The sequence below is a fragment of the Protopterus annectens genome, chromosome 6.part1 (assembly GCF_019279795.1).
Source record: "Protopterus annectens isolate FY-2018-M chromosome 6.part1, PAN1.0, whole genome shotgun sequence".
NCBI lineage: Eukaryota > Metazoa > Chordata > Ceratodontiformes > Protopteridae > Protopterus > Protopterus annectens.
In genome coordinates, this window is record NC_056738.1 from 434,296,749 (window position 1) to 434,323,418 (window position 26,670).

Here is a 26,670-nt window from a genome sequence, read left to right on the forward strand (position 1 = left end):
AGCAAGTGCCAGGTAACTTGAGTGCAATGTGTTACAAGTAACTAAATGCAAAAACGACAAACAGTAACTTTCTTTCAAGTGAAACAAGGAAATAAGTACAGTAAGCAATGCAGATATCACCAGTGATCCACAGAAGCGCTGAGAAGTTGTGTATTAGGTGGAATTAGCTTCCAGGGAAATAACAAGCAAACAAACAGCAAGCATATAAACAAAGCTAGATTCAGTAGGCCTGGATCTAGTCTATGCTAGAGCAAACAAGGTGAACCAATTTCAGTAAGATACAGTTCAAATATTCAGGCACTATAAACCTTTAACCAGAAAATTCCCAGCTCAGAAGGGCAGAGTCCAGCCTCTTCTCCCACAAGAGTGCAGACCACGAACCTTCTTAATGTAAAATAACTGGCCTGAAGCCCAAGTGCCAGTTGGCACTTAATACTTCACTTTCGCAGATAATTTTGCTTATCAAAAATCATTAAATCACTAGAGTTTAAACCTTAAGTCTTACTACATGGTACATGATTATAACAAATACATAGAATATTAAATGTTTAGGAATTGAAAGTTCCATTGACATTGAGTGATAAAGCCCTATCTGCAGCTTGTATGACCTGAGATTAATTAAAAGCCTAGGTGCTAGTGGAGCTAGTGAGGATGAGAGAAGAATCATTAGGCAATGCTTTCTCTCAGATGGAGGGTGTGAAATGCATATTCATTGTATATATCTTGTGATAGAATCCCTAGTGTAAATGGAAAACCTCACATGAGCAGTCACTTTAGGGAGTAAAGGTGTCCTAAACAGATATACCACTTACAGAAGTGAGTGACATGTCATTGCTGGTACATATTGCATACCGATCCTTGTAGCATACTACTGAATATACACAGTGAGGTTCATTCATAAAGTACAAAATCCCCATCCCCATAAATGGAGGATGACACCACTCTGCTGCTTGACTATAAGGTCTTTAGGGAATTAATGCACCAGTGGAGGAGGAGGTGAAAGCTCACTGGTTACTGAGAGTATCTTAAAAATAGAAACTAAAAGTCTACACATTATATACTTCAGGAAAGATCAGAAAAGTTTAGTAAACAGTATGTCTTCTTTACATGATAAAATCAACATAGATCTAAATAGGATGGTATAAATTAAATTCTACCCTCTTACTTAATAATCTTTATCAAAAATGATTATATTATCCTGAAATCTTATTTCATTTACACCACCCATTACAAAAATAAAAAATCACATCGACTTTTTTTTTTAACAGAATCATAAGAGTTCTGTTTAACTTCATTTAAACCAACAGAATTTGTTGAGATAAACTCTTCTCCATAAATAACCAGAATTTTAAAGTTATATCTTAGTTATCAGGAGAGACTTCCAACCCTTTCTCTGTACTTCATCATTTACCATTGAGATCTATGTCTAGCTTTTCATGCCATGAAAGAGCTTAACCCTATCTGATCCTGTATTCCTTTGCAGAACTAATGGCACATCAAATACTCAGTTAAAGGATCTAAATCTTCTGCAGATAAATAAGACATGGAGTGATAGATTCATATCCCAGTGCATCCCTCACCTCAGGATAGGGTTGCCACCTTTTCAAATGCCCAAAGTGGGACATTTTTGGTAGGAACATCAGATTTTGCAGGGCAAAACATACCCACGGCCAGTACAAAGGACAGAAATTCACTTTTTGCCAGAATAGTAACTTATTCTTGTAGCATTTGAGTTGCTTATTCTGTTTATTATAATAGTTTGGTGTTTCAGATACAAAATAACTGTTTTATGCAACTATTAAAGAAAATATAGGAAATATTTTTGTCCTAAGATATCAGGACATTTGCCATTTGTTCAGTTTTTTTGCAGGACACAACTGCCCAAAGAGGGACTGTCCCTCGCAAAGTGGGACAGGTGGTAACCCTACCTCAGGAAAAAATTCTATTTCATGTTAAGCACTCATACCACCTTCCAGGTATATCTAGATAATTGGATGAGCAGCCTCAAATTGAAATTATTAAAATGTCAACATTCAAAAAGTTTTCAGCTTCAAGACTAGTCCATTTGACCTCTATCAACAATTAAAATGAATGTTGATCCAGATTATTTGAAACCTCATAAAAGATGGTTGGGAATGAATATAATGTTCAAATATTAAAAATGAACTCTTATTTCAAATAAGTTTTAAAAATTCTAATTTCAGAAATTATTTTATTTTCTCGAGTCATGTTTTTTCCTAAAATTTTACTGTTTTAATATTACTGATTTTTGTGATAAACCGTGCATAGGAAACAATAGATTGGATATTATAGAAACATAATATACATGGTTTACTGCCCAAGTAAAATATCTTAGAGAATCTTATTTATTTTAAATTTCCCTTTTTATTTATAGATTATGAAAACTTCTAGATCATCTCCAACTCAGCTAAATTTGTCTCTCAACCACATCCCTTCTATAAATTGTACAGGTGCTATATCCATTCTAAAAATTGTACAGTTGCTATATCTGCTAAATGTTTGTTAAAGTTACAGATTTCAAACTATTGACAAAACCTTTTTAAGTAAAAATATATTATGCAAGCTTGAAAATCAGATTTGGCTAAATGTAGTTATACACAATTCCCAATTAATCATAATGTGTACTTAATACACATAAAACTAGTTTTCTTTCAGTTAACAAGTAATTCATGTAAGGCATGTAACTTGTCAGATGTTGACTCAAGTTACATTTTATTTGATAGTATTTTTCTACACAGTTTTGGAGCTACTGTCCTAATAATATGTCCATACTTCTATTATTCTACATTTCACTGGAATTCAAAAGGTGACTCCTTTCAGTTTTTTCTACATGTATCAAGTTTTGCATTATGAAAAACTGGTCCAGTAGAGATAACAATTTTAGTTCTAGACAGGTAATATGCTCATTGAATACCATGAGGTCAGTAAAATTGATCCCTTAATTCTATATATTATGGCAAAACCATAGCATTATATATAAAAGGACTGATTTATGAAGTTGATAAACTATTCACTGATTTCAAGTGCATCAAAACAAGTGAATGCGAAAGCCATACAGAAATATGAATATACTTCTTCGGTGAAGCAGACAAAAACTTTAAAACTGACTGCCAGTGACAAGTATTCCACCAAAGATCATTCAAAGTCATGAAATGTCACTCTCCATTTTTGTAGGTGGCTTTGCCCCCACACTCACATTCCAATAATTTAGACATATATGCGCGCGCACACACACACACACACACACACACACACACACACACACACACACACACACACACACACACACACAAAACTTTACTCTCCACAAACTTATGTATATATCTGTGCAGTTGTTCAACCATGAGGTGTCAGGAGCTCCATGAACTGTGTGATTCACTAATAGCCAGTTCATTAAAACATGAGTGCCCATTCAATACTTTCTTACAGAAACTCTTCATTCAGCAACTTTAGTTGAGTTTGTGACATTGCTGAATCATTCATTATAAGTGGCTTTAGTTTCAAAATATAACCCAACCTTTATATATAAAATCTATAATGCTTCCACTGTGGGTAGACAAAGTTGAACCCGCAGAGGATCAGAAATCCATAATGTCAACCCCCCCCAAAAAAAACACCCCAAAAAATCAGTGATTTCATATAGAGGGGCACTGATCCTAAGCATCTTGAGCCTCAGGCAAATGGCACTCAAAAGTTCATTCTTTGTCCACCAGTAGGGTATAATAATACTTAATTGTCAGTAGTTATTCACATCTGTCATTATATACACATACATTATCTTATTTATTTTTATTTGATCTCTTTTTATTAGCATGTAAAAGTATAAAGGGTTATATAAAATGCAGGATTCCCAGATACACCATGGATTATAGGTGGGATTTGACTTTTTCTATAATGTTTGTAATTCTGTTCATATCGAAATACTAGGCTATCAGTCTGCAGACTAATGTAAGCCTAACCAATAACCATAAGTTAACCATGTAACCTGTTTCTCTGTGATAAAGACTTTAGCCATTATGCCAACCCCTCCATCACAATTATTTCTCATTATTTTAAAATGCATCTTTTTCAAATATATTATTGAAAATGAATAAATCATATCTTTTTTAAGATAAAATATCATAGTTATTGTTCATGTTTCACTTGTGTGCCCTCTCATTTTGCTTAACTGTCATGTTATTCTGTAAATAAAATCCTTTTGCATTTTCCATAAAAGGTTTATTAAAAATAAGATATATAACATTTAAATTTTACAAAAAGTTTAATAGCTATCTCAGGAAATTATTATTAAAGTATTTTAAGTAATTTTGCATATTGTTATATGTCTATTTTCCTGTATATTTTCTTACATCATTCAAGCATTTTATTACTGCAGAAATGTTGAGACTTTTTTCCTGTTTTTAGATACATTCATCATTTCATACTGCCACTCACAGAGCCTGATAAATCTGGTAAATGTAGTTAATGTGTTACAATTGTTAATGTGTTACAATTGTTTATGTAATAATAATGATATGTTGATGCTTACAGATGGGTTTGCTCGATGGTTCTCATGTTTAAATTGAACAGAATGATTTGGTTATTCAATAATTTACAATGAGCGTCTTAGACTGATACAAAATGGCCTTTGCAGAATGTGCCTCTGCAAGCAATCACATCTTATTTCACACTGAAAGTTATTTCACTCATTGGTGCCTGTTAATCACCTGTGTTAGCCTCAGCTGTCAGCTATAAGCATTATAACATTGTTTTGTCAGTAAATAAATTCTGCTGTTTATAATGACAGCCTTTTTTCTGTAATCACTGATCAGGAACTCTACTCTCTAGATTTTTAAAAAGGAATTTCTTGTACTTGTATAACTGGAGTATAAAATAAATTACAGGAAAAATAAATTCTGGAAAATATAAAGTTCATCTAAAAACAACCTAGTGGAAAAGCTTAGGTCCAGGTAGAATGACATTGAGCATGTCACCTAACCAGAGAGTGATTTGAAGGAATTGTGGATTTGAATGTATGAATGCATGTTTAATTTGCCTTGGTTTGTTGTGGGTTAGCATAATGGTTAAGGTGTTTACATCACAAACACAAGGTAGAGGGTTTGACTATCACCTTTGAAGGGCACTTGGCTAGGCTTAAAATGGCCCGCAAGGGCAATTAGCCTTGTACTTACCTATGAATGAATGACTTTTATTCTATAGCTGCTGTAGACTGAATTAAGTACTAAAAAAGCTAGGGCAATTGTTTCTAGTTTTATAAGCAAATTGCTCTTTGGTGTACTCATAAAGCTGATTATTTTAATGTATATTTTATTAAAGGCAATGAGTAGCCTTGTATTGATTTATTTTTGCCATTTGTTAAGCAATTAGACAGGCTGATCTAACATAGTCCTTTTCAGCTATGACCTGGACCAAAACGTTGATGTATAGATAGATAGATAAATATTATTTACATACAGACTATTGGGATATAAATGAATTACTTGCATACAAACACTGTAATGCAGTACAGTGATTCAATCAAGTAAAGGTTATTTGCTTGACATGTTCTGAGTCAAGTTAGAATAAAATTCTTTACAATAGTTATGCTTGCAGTGCTTGTGCACATATTGCTGTTGGCAGCAATTACAGATGAAAATTACAGATATTTATATCATACTAGGATTACCCTTTCAGTGTTATTTTTATTTACAAGACTATTTACATATTTACAAAATTGGGGGCACCAGTTTTTTGCATAGGTGCAAAGATCCTTGTTTTCTGATATTCTGTTTCCAATAATTTTGCCCTTGATTTCTGCATACATTTTAGTCTGTAATGAATGCATCCTCCTTTTTCCATCTAAAAGCATACTTTTTAATTGTTTATTGTTTACATCTTTCAGTTACAGAGAAATCATTCTTGGAAACACAGACAGGGCTGAAGATCATCCAGACTGGAACTGGAGAGGTAGGAAGTGTTCTTTCCATTTTCTGTTGAACCAAAATAAATTGTGACCATATCTGGATCTGTGAATGTTTTGTACAATTAAACTTGTCCTGGAGCACAATTTTATTTTTGTTATTGAATTTGAAATTTCTGGTGACCTCAATGTACTTACTAAATTGTGCTCCAGGGCAAGTTTAATTGTGAGATGATGGGGGTTGTTTATCTAGCTAAGTGCAAATTATGTGAATATTTCTATGTGGGAAAAACCGAGAGACATCTCAGACAATGTATTTATGAACATTTATATAATATTGGGAAGCAGAATTCTTCCAATGCCTTGGCTAGACATATTATAACTTGTCCAGGGCATTCCTTTTCATTTTTGGTCATCGAGCAAATATGTAAAGACATTCGTGGAGGCCCTTGGTCTCTCAAATTAGAAGAAAGAGAACTTATCTGGCAGCTCCAATTGAATGCTTACATCCACCCAGGTTTAAATGAACAATGTACTTTGAAATGTGTATTGAAACTCAAATCTTTTGAAAGATAGAACTTTCCATTTTTAATGGTTGTAAGATTTTTAAAACAATTGACTTATATAGTTTTTTATTTGTATATATTCAGTGTATACACATAAATATATCTTTTTGGATGTGTATTTTATCAGTAAGCATGTATTTATGATTTCAGTGTAGTTATCACTGTAAGAGAGAGTGCAGGATGTGATGTCATTTGAAACACTTCTTGAGAGGGTATTTTAAGTGAATGTTTTTGAGCTACTTTGTCTGAAGAAGTTCATTTACTAAGAGTGGACAAAAGCGCTAACAAAAAAACTCTTCCTTTGTGGAGTTTGCCTTCTTTTGCTTTGTTTATTTTTTATCTGTTAATGAGTACAAGGCAGAGAAGATGTTCCAGTTTTTTGTATCACACACACACACACACACACACACACACACACACACACACACACACACACACACACACACACACCACCACACCACCACACCAACACATGCACTTACTCCCTGACACATAGCATGTGTACTTCTAGCTAGTTTGGAGGATTTTTTTCACCTGTAGGATGTGTTTGCGATGTATTTGGTAACTGGAGGAGAAAGCAATCTCCCTAAAGATAAGGAGGGGATCTATAGACTTTGCAATGAAAGCACTCCACCTGACCATTTTCCCCCAACTTCTTCATGTGTCCCTGAGCTTCTGTAACTTGAAAGTCACCTGCTCTCTCATGCTAGAGTGAAATAAGTAACATCTTACAAATCGTGTGCTCTGTCTGGGAAATGCTCTCGATTCCACTATCATGCATGGCCGTGGAATTTATTTCTATAAGTCTGGCAGCATGGGAACGCTTGCCATCTGCAAAAAATGCTCATTTCAAGAGGCCCCATTACCTTGTATGGAATGAGCTTTCAAAGATTTACAGTCACATAGTCTGACCCAAGAGCTAGGGATTCCCTCTTCAGTACTGGAAGACGTTGTTCTGTGTGGTTTCTGAAATATAAATTAGTGGATTTTGTTATTCACTTGTTTAAGTATTGCTTCTGTAACCACCACTAAAGCTTCTGTAAATGAGGTACCTTGTAAAAGGCAGTTAATCTGGAGTATTCACTGCCCCCCCCCCCCCACTTAGTCTTGAGGCATAGGAAGATAAAGCACAAGGACAACCCGGACAACCTGGGTCCAGTTATTGACTTGGAAGCTGCAAGGCCAGTGGTAGAAAAAGATTGGGAGTGACTGGCCTTTGCCAGGTTACCCAACCCACAAGGATGGAGGCAGTATGACTTGCTATAGCACTGACCTTAACAGGAGTAGTGTCGGATTTGGAGTAGCAGCTACTGGGTCAGATGGTTTGCCACCTTCTGTGAACCTTTGTATGTGTGGAAATGTGCATGGGACACTCCCTGGGCAGCAGCACGGATGGGTTGGGTTTGCTAGTAGTCAAATTCATGCAAATGACTGCCTACACCTAACAAAACTTTTGCCTTGGAAGAGACTAAATGGGATTTGGGCTCTTGCTTGACTGCAGAGTGAGTAGATGGATGGCATCTCACTGGTGGTTGGGCAATAAATGGACTGGTACTCACCTGAAGGTGGAAGGAATAGGTAGCTACATGTTAGCTGGGGTCTTTAGAATGGTTACTGTAGGGTCAAAAGATAATTGCATATTTTCATGTTTCTGCAATGAGCTTACTTCCAGCTGAAATATAGTAGTTGTAGTAAGGATCAGGTACTTCCCAGTCTCTAAATGTACTACCTCTGCATCAGTGTAAAAATGTGTGTGTAGCTGCATGTGCAAAGAGGTGGCAGTGAGCACACGAGACTCAAGCACATCTGTCTGTAAAATATTTTCTGTTTTAACAAAGTCCTTACCAGAATTTCCCTTATTAAGGTATTGTGACATTTGTTGAATTCAGCATGTCAAGTATTACTCCATCAAGTCCTGTATACAAAGATGGAATGCAGTGGTCAGTTGCTGAAACCAACTGGAACTCTTAGATTGCAGCAAAATGCATGAGTAAGTTTGGTTCAAGATGCTGCAACCTTAAAGCTGATTACGATAATTATTGCAAAATGTAAATGACACAGCCCCACCCAGGATCAGTCAACTGGCTGTTGTGAGCATTTACTGTTTTCAATTCATGTCTGCATTAGGAAATGCACAACTATGTTGTATACAAGCTGTAGAAAGATACTAGCTAACAGCTCTCGGTAATACTTCAATGTCTAGAAACTCTAGAGTGATGTTTAGTGATGTTCATAAACATGATTATGCAAATGGTCACCATTCTGTAACTATCTCAACAACCAAGCAACAGGTGTAGAATTGGTTGGCTTAATCTGAAAGCTCACAAATGGCTAATCAAAAATACTACTGACATCATGTGTATAGCGTAAATGGTTACAGATATATTGCAAGTTGTCAACAAAACATTATAAACTTTAACATTTGCCTATTTGTTATAACTTAATCAAACTTAAGACTAAATCTAACGAATGTTGCTGCCACTGTGAAGATGAGGTCATGTTGAACAGTTCTGTTATTTATTCTTCTTTTGTAGCAGTTATGTTTCTAGACATGTGAACACTTGTTTAAAGTGTGACTTTGCAATTTGATGTCATTGAAAAACTCAAAATAGAATGATTGGAAGTGGAAGCAACAAGTTAAAGAGGAGACTGAAGGGTGCTGTCACAAAACAGTTACAAAGTACAAAGATTGATTTCCATCTACAAAACATGTAACTTAGATTTAAGATTGAACTTTAATTAGTATATGAGCACCCAATGTAATGTAGGACTGAGCCCTGATGGCAATTCCCCACTCCTGGAATCAGAGAGTGAGATAAGTAAGAATCTTTGTTTCCTAACATTTTTTTCTCAAAAAATTAGCTTTCCATCTTTGAAGGACAGGAATAAGGGACAGTGACACAAACTATGACTGTGGGCATCACTTTTGGTGCAGTGACAGCGTTGCCACATACAGTTCTGGTAACTGGGGTTTAGGAATACATCTTTGCTAATGTAAAGTCAGTTTTGGGGAAGGAGTGGAAGGAAACAAGCATCAAATAGTAGCTGTCCTACGACAAGGAATTGAGTTGCATAGACTGGCATGCATTTGATGAGTTGCACTTAAACCAGCTGAGTTACATAAGTGCATGCATGTTCTGTGAGCTAGTTGAGTGCTGGGATTTATTGACAACCCTGACTTGCCTAAAACAGGAAATGTATAAGGGCTCCCTTTTCATCACTTGTTGCCTCATATTTGCTGACCCCCACAGTGCCGCAGAATTCTGTGATAATACATGGGTTACAGCACATGGCATGATGGTCCTCATACATTTGGCTCGGTGGCCACTGAGAATGTGCTCAAGGTGATGGGGGGGGGGGTGAAACCAACATATCTGCATAATGATGTACCATGATCAGAGATGCAGATCTGGTCCAGGAGTTATCTTTGAAAATAGGCTGATGTAGGCCTGAAACAGTGTAAGTTGTCTGAAGGATCAGAGGCAATATGCCTGTGGTGTACTCCTGTGGAAAATAAAATGAGAGAAAAAAAAAACAATTTCAAGTTTGTCTACATCCATTTTCTGTGTAAGAATACTGGACAAAATGCAGTCTTTACATGCATGTGAAAAAAAGCTACCTACACAGTAGTTACGTATATTGGTGATTGCTACTTGCCTATTTTACATTGCTTTAAAGCCACAAAAAATTTAGAAATGTCAGCTTAAGGACAAGATCGCAGGAGTAAAATTTTTGTGTGTGATATCATTGACTAAGGTTTGACTAGCTTCCCCAATAATGGATGTTTCCATGATGTAGGGGGTAGGTCTCTGTGCCTCAGCTGTCTTTGGAAGAGAAAGGTAATTAGCTGCTGCTTGTTCACTCCCATGCTGACAATCATGGGGGGAGAGAGAGAGAGACAGATATTTGTAACATGTAAAACACAGACATGGTGTATAAGCATTGAACACCCAAAAATAAGGTAGAGGCATACCAACATTACTATTGACTCACATCCTAGCATATATAAATCAAAAACCACTCCAAAACACAATATGACAGATCCTCGCTTGAGGGTTCCCATCTGGCAAATGGATGCCCTAGATTTTCACTCAGATGCATAAAAAAAATGAAGTAAATGAGCTAATGAGAGGAAGGCATAAGCTTCAGTGACAATAGTGAGGAGTGCTCAGAAAGAAAAAAGACTTTAGCAAGTATTGAAGGCAAGCAGCACACAGATGTTCAATTGATTCACTCTCCTACACCTGTCTGCATGATTCTTTTAAAGTTTTTGTTTTCTGCCTACGTGTACATAATAGATATTAGGTGCCCTTGTCCTCAAATGTATGCTGATGATAAAAGTGAGCTGTTATAGCTAGGGAATGCATCTAGGCTGATCATTTTGAAAATGGACTGCTTTTTCAATGTCTTTACTGGTTCATAAGAAAACATATTTTTAGTCCTATTAATGTGTTGAGGCCCAAATACTAACAGTATGTATCATATGAGGCAGTGATAGTGCTGCATCATAGGTTTCTTTGTTGCTGTATGCCACTTACGGTACTGTTTGTTTTACGCATCTCTTGTTTATGATATTTACGATGCAAGTCATTGAAACTTAGGGATGTGGAAGGCATTACAGGGGTAAGTAGAGAAGTAACTTGGTATGACTTAGCAACAGATGCTGACAATCGTATTGATAAACAAAATCCAAGAATATTAGTGCATTAGTTATTTTGTACTGTAATGAGAAAATTATTCTAAAGAAGTGAACTGGCTTAGAGGGCACACACTACTGCTTTCTCTACAATATTGTGATTTTATTTCTTCTGGATGCTCACAAAAGCAAAACATAGATTAGAAGTAACACTTCTTGCTATATGAGATGTATCATGAATATTGCACATGGAATTCCTCATTATAATCTGTCTGAGTTCATACATGAGTTGTCATTGATAGATGAATTTATTTTAAATAAGGTTTGTTTATGTAAGAAACCTGTAATTAGAATGTTCCAAGTTGTTTTATTGATAAGTCTGAGTTGTGTAAAAGTAAGCGACATACAAAAAGCAGTTATGTCTCCCATTGTTACTTATATCATGTTCAGTCATAAAAACTCATAAATCAATTGTATTTAGGACTTCTGCACTTTTTAAAAATGGATTTAAACCTGTCACTACAAACTTTAATAGAAATAAGTTTGAACACATTTATGTTTGTATTTTTCATAAATGTTTGTAATTTTTGATGAGCTATGCTGTTGTGACTTTCTGTTCTGTAATTTGTTAATGTTAAAATTTGTGTGTGCTTGTTATATTTTTAACAGGCATTTGCCTAATTATATCCTGTATAAACTAACCCCCATAGGTTAGTTAGCATGCAGTTGGGGTTTACATTTCTCTGCAATCACATGATTTCCTTTGAGCACCTCCTCTTCCCAGTGCCATAGATGTACGAGCCTTTATCTGGAGTGTTAACATTTGGTGGATAAGGGTCACTAGCCCTCAGCTACTGGTAACAGTGGATGCCAAGGGAGAAGAGAGACTCTGAGACCCCTTCTACTTTATGTTGCATAAGATGCCTTGATAAGTTGAGTTCTTGTATTTCCCATACAGGTGCACTGTAGATTGGGGTGTGTGTGCAATGTGCTCCTGCAAGGAATAACCCCACCTCCTTGAGTGACAACATCATAAGTCCTGCCCACTTCTGCAATGATGCCCTGATTATTGAAAGGTCTCCACCAGAGAATCTTGCATCAAGGCATACCCTAAGCATGTGTTCCTTTCCCCTCGCATAGAAGAACTTAACAGGTCATGCCTCAACACTCCTCTTCCCTCCCATGACAACTTCAACACATACCCAAGCTGGTAACTGAACTTGAGTCACTGGGATTGCATTGTTGGTTACATCCATCTATGCCAGTGGAGCTGGCAGTTCATAAATAAAATAAATTAAATAAAACTTATTTGGTATGACTTGTAAAGTTTTTTTTCCACTTAAACTAATAGTTATTTATATTCCTGTAATGTCATATACTGCCTTGTCTTTTTACTGATATTGCTTGTACATGCATCACTTGAATATATTATTTCAAGCTTATAATGAATGTCATATACAGTCCTGTACTTTATCAGGAGATAATTTTTTTGCCACATGTACATTAGAATGTCAACATTTTCTTCATTAATTTATGGCATCCAGTTTTATTTTATAGTACTAATTTAAGATTCACTTAGTACTGGGTAAGTTTAGGTTAGTCTTATTTATGTCTGCATACGTTGTTGATCTGTAGTAAGTTTTGTTTGTGTAGAAAGTTTGTTATAAGGCTACAATACTAGTGTCAGCAGCCAGGAAAGGGGTATAATTCTATTTCAAAGATGTTGAGTACAGAACATTTGTCCTAAGAGCTATTGTAGAGAGGCCGATTTTTATTTCAAAGTTATTTGAAGTTTGGATGAGAGGCACAACCTATCAGTTAACAGACAGAAAGAGTGTAGTGCTCTCTTCTCAGTATATTAAGTACATACTTGGGCATATGGCAGCTGGCAAAGATAGCAAAAGGTTTCCTTCAAAGTTTTGATATTAGAATTGTGGGACTGAGAATAAGGCAGAAGACTAGAATTCTTTTGTAAATAATGAACTGAAAATGTTATTATTTAACTCCACCATCAACCACTGTAGTTCTAAAGGTGTAAGTGACATATAGGTGAAATTTGGGGCTTGGGTGTAAAGTTGAGCTGCAGGGAAGGACTTATCTTATTCTTATTTTATTATATTTCTTGACCAGGTAAGCAAACTGGTCTGAAGTCCCTTTACAGCTACAACCCAGGGCAAAAACTTTGAGAGAACACATTAAGAACTAGTTAATTGTTTCAGAAAGTTAACTGTGTAAAAAATAGGTACATAGTTGGACAAGTTGCTACAATTTCAATTTCCATCTAGTTATTGTAATAGCAGCGTAATGATTTTTCATATTACATATTGAGGAATTCAATTTATAAGATGAATAATGCACTATACATGAGAAATAATACAAATTAATTAATTACTTTGAGCAGCTAAGTGCTCTGACTGGTAAAGGTAAATTTCAGAAATATGCATATCGAACTCTGAAAAGTTCAAGTGATAACACAATCGAAGGTAACCAGTATCTGAACTGTGGTTATAATTGCACAATTAGCAATTAAAATGCATTGTACATTTTAGCAAGGTGGTCCCAGAGTACTTTTCTAAAGGGGAGCATTTCTTATAGTTCCTAATTTCTTGTGATAAAGAATTTCAAAATGTGGGTGCAATTTTAGAGAAATATTGTTAACCATTGTAGAGTCTGAAGTTGAATCTAACCGGGTCTATATTAGAAGATTAAGGTTTAAAACCTTTGAATGTTCTAATATCGAACCCTACGGAGCGAAAGCTTAAAATATCGAAGCAACAGAAACCCAAATTCTTTCGTAGGGAAAGATTTTGGTTGTCCATTTCTGCTGCTTTGGTATTTTCAGTGCTGTGGTGGAAAGGTACGGGTCGAGTTCAGGTAAGTGTGCGATTGTGTGGATGTAAGGGTTAGGGTGGGTTAGGTGAGTTAGGGTTAGGTATGTGTGCGATTGTGTGGACATGAGGGTTAGGCGGGTTAGGTGAGTTAGGGTTAGGGAGCGGGTGAGGTGAGTGTGCGATAGTGACTGACCTTAGGGTTAGGGTTTGGGTTAAGGTAAGTGGATAGTTAGTGGTGTGTGTATAGTTTAGTGTAGGGTTAGTTGTAAGATTTTAGGTGTATGTGTGTGGATTGCTGTTTGTTTGGTGTGTTTGTGTTGTGTGCATGTGTTTTGGAACAGCGATTTTTTTCCCTAGGAAAAAAATCGCTGTTCTGACAGTTCGAGATTGTAAGCTTTCGCTTACATAGGGTCAATTAATCACCGTTCGCTTCTTTAAGCGGTTGGTGATCTAATATAGACCCAATCTAGCCAGTATAATCTGTCTTGCAAATCACTTAGGAGAATGATTTAATTTTAAGATTATTGGCATGTGGAGGGCAGTAGCTGGAGTTTAGTAGTTTGTAAGTCAGAGAGTTAAGAAGAATCATAGCGATGGTTTTAATGGAGAGCCAGCTGGCTGTGATAATTAATAGGCAGTAGTGTTCTTGTGAACTAGCCAGACAAATGTATCAAAGTGTTACATTGTATAATTAGTAGGGTGTTAATGCATTTAGACCACATTGCCCTTTGCAATTTTGTTCTTACCCCATTTAATAGTTTGTTGCATATTTAAGCTATGGTAAGACTATATCCACTGTGATTTTATTATAGTAGTGAAATGGGAGTCTTTGATCTAAATGTATTTGTTTTGTAACTTGTGGTAGAGAGATTCCCAGAGAATCAGTAATTATGAGCTTTTGCATAATAGTATGGTTTTGGGGATACCAAATAACATTATTGAAGATGTTAAACAGTAACAAATCAAGCTGGATAAAAGTAACCAGTCCAGTATGAGACTGAAATCTGTTTGTAAAGCAACTTACAGACCTTTGTATTTTTGGGGGATCTAGAGATGAGGATATGTTTTGTCTATAGTAAACAGTTAAGGTCAGCTATCATTTCTGACAGTTTATTAGAGCCACTAATCCTTTCCATATACATAATGATATTTGATACGCGCTGCATTTAAAGGTGCTGATGTCAGATTCATTGTCCCCTGACATAATTGTGAAATGTAGTTTTGAATACGTACATTTTTCTTCATTATCTTTGTCTTAACAGTAGCTTGCATACTGCAGAGATTGAAAAAAATAGTATGGCTATCCAAGTCTGAGACATTGCATAGTTGTCATAGCATTGTTTTTCTTTTTTTTATGTTTACTTTAAGTGAACAATAGATTAAAGTTGGGATTAGTTGTTGGTGTGGTACACTGCTGTCCCTTTCATGACATTAAGGACCAAGATGATTTTTAGGATTTTTGTTTACTCATGGACTCTATTCAGTTATGTAATTTTTATATTCTGTTTTGGAAAAGGTACATCTTTACTCTGGTGTTCCTTTTTCAATACTGATACTTATCTGTAGAGTAATGTACCAGAGTAGGAGGTAGCTGGGAGGGCATGAAAAGAATAAGAGAAATGGTTTGAGGTGTGTGTGTGTGTGTGTGTGTGTGTGTGTGTGTGTGTGTGTGTGTGTGTGTGTGTGTGTGTGTGTGTGTGTGTGTGTGTGTGTGTGTTCCAAGGTTTCACTATGACTTAGGGAGTGAATCTGTTGGAGGCAGACTGGAAATGGCTTGTTGGAGTGTTAGGCCAAAGGAGAATAGAAAGCATGCATGGGTATGAACAGGTGAATGAGTTAGAAACATGAATAAAGGTTGAGTTACTTAAGTTAGGGAATCTGATCATAGTGGGTCAAGAAAAACAAGCAAAAGAATTTGAGAAGGACTGAAAACTAAGGGGAGTGGAAAATGATGGGCAGGGAAAAAAGGATAATGGACCTGGGATATAACTGTGGCATAATATAGAGAAAGAAGAAGAGTTAGAAAAGATAGATATGTAGAAAAGAAAAAGGGATTATATTGGGATCGCTAGGGAACTTAGCAAGGGAAGGGAGTCTAAGGATGGTCAAGGTAGAAATGGAAAATCTGGAAAATCTAGGGAAAATGATGTGGAGGAACTATGTGGAAAGAAGAACCGTCAGTAGTAAGAAATTGAGACCTGAAGTCTCAAATGGTGCATTAAATGTCAGGGAATTGTATTAGAACAGAATCTAGAAGACAGTGGGAAGAAAGAGTAGAAGTGTGTGTGTGTGTGTGTGTGTGTGTGTGTGCGCGCGCATGCGAGAGCGCATGCATGTGTGAAGACAGTGATCATACAAATAAAAATAATGACCTAAAAAAAATCAGTGACAGTGGTAATTCAAGGAATGCAAGAAATGGGGAAGACTTTCAGTAAACTAGGAAGCCCAGCAAGTTGATCTTTATGTAGATGTTACCAGCACTACGGTAGAATGAACACGAAAAAAAGGAAAATAAGCGATTTCACTGTGCAGCTTATGGACTGTTATAATGTGAGAGGATCTGAAGACACAGAGGCTGGGTAACGATGGTAGTATGAAGAATTACATGCCTGCAAAAATCTACATCTAAGCATGGAAAGCAATGAGATTCTTTTTTTTTTTTCAAAACAGGTTTATTGTTTTAACATATAAGAGAAATATCATAACAATTTTATACAAGTAATTAAAAATAGGTATTATTATAATATTCAACAAAACAAGTAAAGTATTTACAAAGACATCCACTACAATCAGATCAATTAATTAAACTAAAATACCATGTTATTGAAATTAAAATTTTTTTAACAAATTTTGTAAATTATCCCATACAATATAATAAGATGTTTTTCTATTTGTTCTTGTCCTAATTGTGTTTATTTCCATATGGCACACTATATTCATAACATTTTTAAATTCATTGAACGAAGGAGGTGTATCTGAAATCCAATTTCTAGTTATTATTTTCCTAGCCACTGCTAGAATAGACCATAACAAGGGAAGCTTAACCTTTTAACACTTTGAGGTACAGGTGTGTTGAATAATATAAGAGATTTAGAAATAATGAAATTATCTGTAAAAAGAGCCTGCAAAAATTCATTAATTGACTTCCAGTATTCATTCAATTTTATACAGTCATAAAACATATGAGCCCAGTCAGCATTAATTTCTACATTACATCTCTTACATAAATTATCTTTATTATTTATTTTATTCATCAGCAAAGGTGTATAAAAGATCTATGTAAAATTTCCATGTATAAAGTCTCCAGACAATGGAAGACGTAGTTCTATAAGCAGATTCCAATATATATTGTTTATCTTGTTGATTTGGTGGGTCCCCATTAATAGAAGTGAAATAATTCCAGTATGAATCTACACTGTAAAAGTTTCTTGTCTGATAATTTTATGTATGTATGAAAGTTTACCTTTATCAGAAACTTTATGTTGTAAATTTAATATCAAGTAATCAATCAGTGTTGGAATAGATTATTTAACTGTTATAGACATTAGATCTATTTTATTAATGAGATGTTGTCTAAAGGTCTGAACCTCTAACCAGCAAGTTTCTCTTAGATCAAATTCTTGTTTTAAGAAATCTAGATTTTTAACTTTATTATCAGATATCAACTGATACCAGTACTTTAGATCATTATCTATAGTTAAATGAGTTCCTTCAGAAGTAGATGACAAAAGCATACCCTGAGTATACATTATAGGAATACAATAAAATTCCATTCCCTATACTTAGGGTGCATGAATATAAAGTTACGATAACTAATAATAATATTTAATGGGTAACAAACCATATGTTTAGGTGTAATAGGTGAAGTACAAAATTCCTTTAGTAACCATAACATGGAGTTATTTACAATCATATTTTTATGTGTTAAGGAGATTTTCATGAAGTGCATACTAATTAGCTCCCAATAATCTTTCCATTTTGTGACATATGACTGATCTATTAATAAAGTAATAACTTTTACAATAGAAGAGATAGTATATAAATTAAAGTCTGGAAAAGAAATACCCCTTGAGACCAGCTATTAGTATGTTTCTTTAATGCAATCCTAGGTCTATTAGGTGCCCATAGGAAATTTAACATTAGTGTATTCAGTTTCTTGATAATTATTTGGTAGGTGGAAGTATTATTGATTGTATTAAGTATAAAATCTTGGGGAATATTATCATTTTAATAATTGTAAGTCTCTCCTCCATAGTAAAAACATATTATTCCAGGTATTAAAAAGATTTTGTATATTAAGAAAACAGGTATTATAATTACTATATATAATAGATTTAATATCTTTAGATAGTATTATACCTAAATAAGTTATCTGACCTGAATTGGGTACATATTTAGTAAAATCACTAATGAGAATATTTTTTCGTGTATATATAGGTAGTATTTTAGTTTTTTCTTCATTGAATATTAAACCAGAAATACTTTTGAAATTCATCATTTTATCAAATAGAGATTGCATAGAAGAATTAGATCCTGCTGATGTAATTAGAACATCATCTGCAAAAAGTTGAATTTTGGATGTTGTATTTTCATCTATTTCAAAACCCTCTATGTCAGTACTGTTTCTGATCAAATTAGCCCAAGGCTCCATTACTAAAGTGAATAATAGTAGAGAAAGTGGACATCCTTGTTTTGTACCTTTAAGAATGGGTATTTTTTGTGAAACATATGTTCCTACCTTAATATAAGCCAACGTTCCTTTGTATAAATGCTCAATTAGATTTACAAATGCATCTGAGAAGTTTGTGCACTTCATTAAGGTAAACAGATAGTCCCAACTTACTGAATCAAATGCTGACCTTATATCAAGACTAATAAGTGTTAAATCTTTCTTTTTCCTATTTGCAAAATTTATTAATGTTAAAGTTCTTCTTATATTATCAAAAGTATTTCTATTTACAATGAAGCCTGTCTGATCTATATCTATAATGCCGGGAATGATTGTCTTCAATCTATCAGCAAAGATACTCATAAACATTTTATAATCAACATTAAGTAATGAGATGGGCCGATATGAAGAACATCTAGTTGGATCTTTATTAGGTTTCAAAATTGGCGAAATAAATGCATATTGCCAAGATGGGGGGGTTATTAACTCAGATTGGACCAAAATAAAAACCTTATGTATTAATGAATATGTACTTGTAGAAAGGATTTTATATATCTCTGGTATAATACCATCATTACCCGGTGCTTTGTTTGATTTAAGCTTATTTATTTGTGTAATAACTTCTGTATATGAAATACTCTTGTCCAATAGTTTAATCTGTTGTTTATTAAGCTTTTTATTCATGTTTGTGGTTATAAACTCCTTTATTTTACCTTTAGGTTCCATGTTAATGTTATTATGGTTAATTTTGTGAAAGTGATTTCTAAATTCATCTAGTATTTGTAGTATACTAGAAACATTCTTCTTTTTCCTTAGAGAAAAGATTTCTTTGATATGGTTTTGTTTATTCAACCTTTTTGTTTTATTTTAAGTCTATGTAAGTATTTGGGGCTTATTGAATAAGACAAAAACTTGTATTTCTCTAAAGTTATTTTAACTTTATGAGTTAAAATTTCTTTGTATTTCTCATTTAGTTTGTTTATTTCTTCAATAACTTTCTTGTCCATAATATTTTCTTTATTATTATGTTTATAAGAGTCTAATTTACTTTGAATATCTAACAATTCCTTATCCCAAGATTTCCTTTTATTATTATACCATCTGATACTTTGTCCATATAGATATGATTTTAAGGCATCCCAAACATAAACAATGGAGACTTCAGGAGTATTATTTATGTCTAAAAAATGTTTTACTTCTGAAAGTATATATTCTTTATAGTTTTTTAGTTGAGTTAAGTATGCTGGTATCCTTTTGATCTGAACATTATGAGTATTTTTTATCATGAATTCAAAAACAATTGAATTATGATCAGATATAGGACATTAAATGATTTTGGAATTAATTAAATGTTACCATCTGGTTAGAAATAAAGACCCTATCTATTTTTGAATAAGTTTTGTATCTGTTAGAAAAAAAGGTGTATGGTAATGACTTTGAATCTATCTGATTATTAATATCATTCAAATGATAAGAATTAGCAAAATAATTTAAATGTTTTGCATTAGATGTAATTCTTCTTTTCCCTATAGTGGTAGTATCACTTTCATGTAGTATACAATTAAAGTCACCAGCTAAAATAATATCTCCTATAGAGAATGATATGATCTTATCAAGATGATGTTTGACTGTATTAATACCAATTCCAGGTATCCAATATACATTAATTAAAGTGTAAGTCTTCCCATTAATTTGTATTGTAACCATACAAAACATTCCTTTGTCATCCTGATAAGACTTAATGGTTTTAGGAATGGGCATACTTTATTCCATAAAATAGCCACTCCTCTTTTTTTCTGAGTGTGCTCTGAACTAACCAATACTGTATATTTGTTTGTGGCTAGTTTATCAATATCTTTTTTCAAGAGATGGGTTTCTTGCAGAAAGACTAAGTTGGCCTTATGTAAATTAATGTATCTTATTAAGCTTGCCCTTTTACATGGATTATTCAATCCATTAATGTTTAAAGAAATTCCTTTTAAAGATGTCATTTGGCATTTTTAAAACTTAAGAATCTTATGATCAAAATAACAAATAACAAGATAAGTAATGTTACATCTCCTCCTTTAGGTGTACCTTTAAATATAGCTGTATTTATTGACTCTCTTATGGGATTTCGTATAGGATTCAATTTTGTTTGTAGTGACAATGAATGTACAAAATATATTGTGGATGTCAAAACTATATACAAATAACAATGAACAAGTGAAAATAATGTAAGGATTAAACCTTGCATCCAGCTTGGAGTTATAAACTCCAACTTAGAGTAGTATTTACCACTCAAGTTAACCCCCTACCCTAAGCAGCAGTACCTCAGCTACCACCTTATCAATTTAATACTAGTTATATTTAACTGAGGTTAACAGTTTTCAGTTCAATTATCTAGCAAGACAAGACTACACATTTGGTAAAACAGCATCATATAAACTAAAATAAACCTTTTTTTTTTTTTAAAAACTGTTCATACTACTATATACATCCATGTAATATAAAACACTTGTATTCAAATAGCATTCAAATAATCTTGATGTTAGAAATCAAGAGGAGAGAAAAATAGGTTCTAACATTCATTTAAATCAAAAACTTTGGCTAATATGATTCAGACATTACATATATTAAGATGCATCTATTTTCTGTCATGTAAATGCAATTAACAGCTTCCAAAAAAAACTTGAATTGCTTGTATATGAGCATTTACTCAAACTCATTATTGTCAATAGAATAAAGTATTATATTCATAGAAATTGTTATAAATCATACTGCATAGTTATGCAGATTCTCAGAAACACTTATATATATATATATATACATACACACACACACACACACACACACACACACACACATATATATATATATATATATATATATATATACACACACACACACACACACACACACACACACACACAGACACACACACACACATATATATATATATATATATATATACACACACACACACACACACACACACACACACACACATATATTATATATATACACACATATACATATATATATACACACACACACATATACATATATATATATATATATATATATATATATATATATATATATATATATACATATGCATACACACACACACACACACACACACACACATACACACACACACACATACACACACACACACACACACACACACACACACACACACACACACACACACACACACACACACATATATATATATATATATATATATATATCTGATCTCACTGAGTTGTGTCCTTACTGAACACCATCTTACTTGCTGTCCCTACAATAAATCTGTCTGCTTTATACAAAATAATGCACAGCAAACACATTTTAGTAACCAGATTTTACAACCATGCTATACTACTGCTTCAAAATATGTCACATGACAATTTCTTCCAGTATAGAGTTATAAAATTATTTATGCTTGTCAATCAGATGAATTAAATGAGTTATAGTAATGTATATGTTTGGAACATAAGTTTTTAACACAGATTATTAAGCTGCTGTTAAGTAGATTTTCAAAAACACTTGAATAAATGTTTCATTTTCTATGCCTTCTAAAATAAGACATTTACTTACTACAAGAAACTGTATCATTTAAACTCATTATAACTGACATATTTTATGAATTATAGCATAGATATTTAAGTAATTATATAAAATAACTCAGATTTAGATGTTAAAGAGTTCATTTTCCTTCACATAGTCACATTTGTATCATTTCTATTTCCTGGTAGAGTGTCATTGCTGAATCTGTGATGTGTCAGTGTGATATCTAGGTCAAAGGTGAGACTAGCTGCTTTCAGCTTCTCTGTGAGAATTCTGAGAGTTGAAGCTTTTGAAGTAGCTCATGGACACTGTGCATGAGACAGCCCACATCCCAGATTGTCTCTCTTAACATTTTGGCGGAAACTTATTAAAACTAGTGACAAACATTCATTTAGCAGTGTAAATGCATCTAAACATGACAAAACCTTCACAATGTATTTTACAGGTTATTACAGCCTCTATGTAAGTGAAATTAAGCCCAAAATTATTAATAAGTAATAAAACTCAATATTTTTGTCCCAACTCAATTTTTATGCAAATCTTATTATTTACTGTGTCTATATGATCAAAAACATTTCTATATACTAATAAAGAAAAGAAAAAGAGAGTAGAAAGTAAAAGGGTGTAAGGCAGAAATAAAAAAATGTAAGAGAAAGCTATAAGAAGTATATACAATGAAATATTACTTACTGTTTATATTAATAGAGTTAAAAATAAAACATATTATTTACTATTATTTAGTTCTAATTATTATTAGTTAAAGCAGGACAGATTATTTACAAACAAGCATAAGCAGTGTAATCAAGAAAGTATAATTAGGAATAGCATTTTACAAGGAATAAATATGTTATTATTCTATTAATCATATTTTCATTACTCTTCTCTCCCTGCCTTCCCCACCCTTCACCCACTACATAATCTAAATAGAATGTCATTGTTTAAACAAAGAAAAGAAGAAAAGGAGAAGAAAAAATAAAAAGATAAAGAAAAAAATGTATCAAATTACTAACCTTACTTCTCCTTTTCAGAAAGAGAAACAAGTTGAATCACAACTTGCCATTAAATCTCCAGATATTTTGACTAGTTATGAAACAAAACATTTCTTTGCACACAGAGAATAACTTTGATTAAATCTTTTTCAAAATATTTGTTGCTTCTTGGAAATGCAGGAACTATATTTAAAAGATTAATAATGAAATAAAATGATGAGAGAAAAAAACCTAGAACAAATCATTTGTTTTTAGTCTCTTCTTCTTCTCTGAAGTCTTCCACGAAGTTTCAGTTGCCAGTCTCTTTAATGAAGGACTAGCCCATTCCATTTCTTCTATTTTATCCAAAATCTTATTTTTTGATAAACAGTAAAGCAGAGTCTAAGTCATCGAAAATTTTAGGACCATCAGGAAGGAAGATTTTAAGCTTGGCAGGAAACAGAAGGTATGTTTTAAACTGTGCTTTTTTAAGCTCCCTTATTAGTGGCAGAAAAACTTTTCTTTTAGCTATTACCATGGAAGAATAGTCATTGACAAAACGCACAGTTGTCTCATTAATCTTAACAGGAGCTGTAGCCCAAGCAGATTTAAGAACCATCTCTTTATCAAAAGATGATAAAAATCTAACTATAACTGATCTAGGATAGTTTTTGTTAGAGTTAGTATTAGCTATAGATCTATGTGCTCTTTCGATACCAAAAGAGAATGCTTCTGGTAAGTCTAAAGTTTTAGGGAGCCATGTTGTTAAAAAAGAAGTAATATTGTTACCTTCAATATTTTCTGGCAGTCCAAAAATCCTAATGTTATTGCGCCTAGATCTATTTTCCAGGTCATCCAGCTTTGTTTGTAAATGTGTATTTTGTTTCAGCAGAAACTCAATGTTGATTTCCTCTTCTTGTATTCTATTTTCCATGTCATTCACAGCTTCTTCTATGCCTGTCATCTGGATCTTCTGTTGTTGCAGGTCTATATGTAACAAGTCTATTTGTTTTGTAGTTTTTCTATGAAGGTGTCTATTTTAGTATCCATTTTATCCATCTTAGCAGTAAGTTGCTGGATTATAATTATCAGAGACTGAAGTTCTTTCTTGATGCTGGAGTCTTGAGAATTTGTCTTACTGGAACTCATTTCAGACTGATAAACTGACAGGAAAATTTCCAAAGTGATTTCTGACAGGAATATTGCTAAGATTTCCTTTCTTTTTTAGATATAGTTCAAGAACTATATAAAACAAACATATTTAGAAAGAAAATTACTTCAAAAATTAATTTTTTAAGTAATTAATTCCTGTCTGTGTAATGAAATTGGTGGAGCTGAAGAAATCTGCTGCTATCCTGTGTTCATCCTTGGCCACGCCCTAAAGCAATGAGATTCTTAAGGCATAACTGGAGCAGTGTATGAAAACAGGGTTAATGAAAATAAAACCGATAGAAAAGTTACGATAGTGTTAATGTTGCACTTATACAGGATGGTAAGAATGGTCAGACATATCCAAGAAGAGATAAGTATGAGGAGGAGAAGGGCAGAATGATAGAGATGTTGGCCTTAAACCTTGAGATGATAGCTAACAAACTCTGGTAGGTGAGTATAGTATGTAGAGCACCAGGTGCAAGAAAGACAGATGACAGCATTGCAAACAAAATTAAAGAGAGAGGACAAAGAAGAAAAGATGAGTCATAATGACAGCAGAACCACAGTAGACATTTTAATAGAAACCAGATATGAGCAAGGTATACATTCCATAAAAACAGAACTCCAGTAGCATTGATCTGGCTATCATCACAGTAGAAGAAGAGGAGAGGGTAGATGCTAGTGAGTGAACAGAAGTAGAGTGTGCATAAAAGTCCTTTCAGTCTTCTCAGTGTCATATAGACTGCTAAAGGAAAACCTTTGTTTAGCTTTTCACGCATTGAAGGACCCTGTCCTTTTTAGTCTTCTCCATCTTCATGAAGCAATCAGTCTTGTAAAAGTCTGCACTGAAAATATTAATCTCTATCGTAGCATTAACAACACTTGATGGTGGAATCGTCTCCTGACCCAGCACATTCCCCGTCATGTGAATACATTCCATTTAAACATCTAGCAGAGCAACTATTTAGCTGTCTTCAAAGCCAGTCTAGATTTTTGTATGTAACTTCAGATTTAAATCAGGGGTTTATGATAATTAAGCAGTAAAATAGCTACTTCTGCTATATGCAGGCAAATTGGATGAGTTGCACAGTGGCCTTTTTGGCTGTAAGTTTAATAAGAGTATATGAACCTATAATGTACATTTACTTCTTGGAAAAAAATTAAGGTTGTTTATATAGCAGGTAAAAATTAAATGCAGTAATGGAGTAGTCATTAACTAGTAAAGCAGCTATAAACATTTCAGACTGATCAGCAATTTCATTAGCACAAGAACAAAGTTAAAATGTAGTGTACGTTTGTAAGAAAAATATATTTGAACAGACGGAATAGTATTGATCAAATGCTAATAAGAAGAAGTAGGTAGATACTAAATGCAGGAAAAAGTAGATAGATACTAAATTTAACAGTCAGTGATGTGGAAGTTACTGATACAAGACTCAGAGTAGATATAGTTATATCATGACATTTCCTTGGCTTTTGTCATATTGTATTATACTAATAAACAAGCTTGAGAAGAAATGCATCGAGTTCTGCAATGTAAAATGGATTAGCACCTAACTAGTAACAGAAGTTTGGGAATAAATCTAATAGTCTACATTGGTAATTTTTGTAAGATAAATTGTAGAAAAGTACATGGATTGGTTTTAGAGTACTGTGTTTTTCCTCCATATGCAAAAAAATTAAATTCATTGAGGTACAGGTAGTGTGACAAGATGCTGATGACCTAATCACTAGCAAATTGGATCAAATCACTTTTTAGAAACTCTGCATAATATTTTAGAGATGGCAAACAAGCCTACATAATGCAAAAATGTGGATAAAGTGTGTGTTCTAAAATTTGACAATGTGATACAGCATGTTTGGTTACAAAGAAAAGGGCCAGCTGTTAAATGCACAGCATTAAACTATTTTGGAATGTGGGAGAATTATAAACAGGCTGTTTGATTACTTTTTTATATCCAGGTAGTTTGAGCTAGTGATCCCACTATAATGGGTTTATAAGATGCAGTGAACTGGAAAATGGTGTAGCTCTTTGAGAGCCTTAGGAAAAGACATGCATAAAAAGAACTGAGGAAATACATAACTTTCACTGAAAGTTAACTGGAATGAAAGAGTCAGCATGTGGGGGAAAGACTAATAAACCACACACTTATTAGTTGTTAGGTCATAACCTAAGGAATGACTTTACCCTAGTTTGCAAAACGCTTAACAATTTTTATTTAAAAGTTTGATAAAGAAAAACTAGAAGGAATTAAATACATGAGATGTTGTTTCTCCTGAATTCAAAGATTACCTTTTCATTCAAATAAGTTGTCAACTATTGCCTTGTCTGTTGGTTGTGACTGACTGAGTGAGAGTCAGTCATTTGAGATT

The 26,670-nt window shown here is 33.7% G+C and overlaps 1 protein-coding gene across 2 annotated transcripts in view; it reads left to right on the forward strand.

Annotated features, from left to right (window-relative positions):
- PTPRN (protein tyrosine phosphatase receptor type N) overlaps positions 1-26,670 on the forward strand; it is a 2,492,130-nt gene that overhangs the window by 1,765,209 nt on the left and 700,251 nt on the right. For both annotated transcript variants that reach the window (XM_044075862.1, XM_044075864.1), the window contains one exon: positions 5,903-5,967. In XM_044075862.1, coding sequence (XP_043931797.1) covers positions 5,903-5,967 — 65 coding nt within the window. The remainder of the gene's footprint in view (positions 1-5,902; positions 5,968-26,670) is intronic.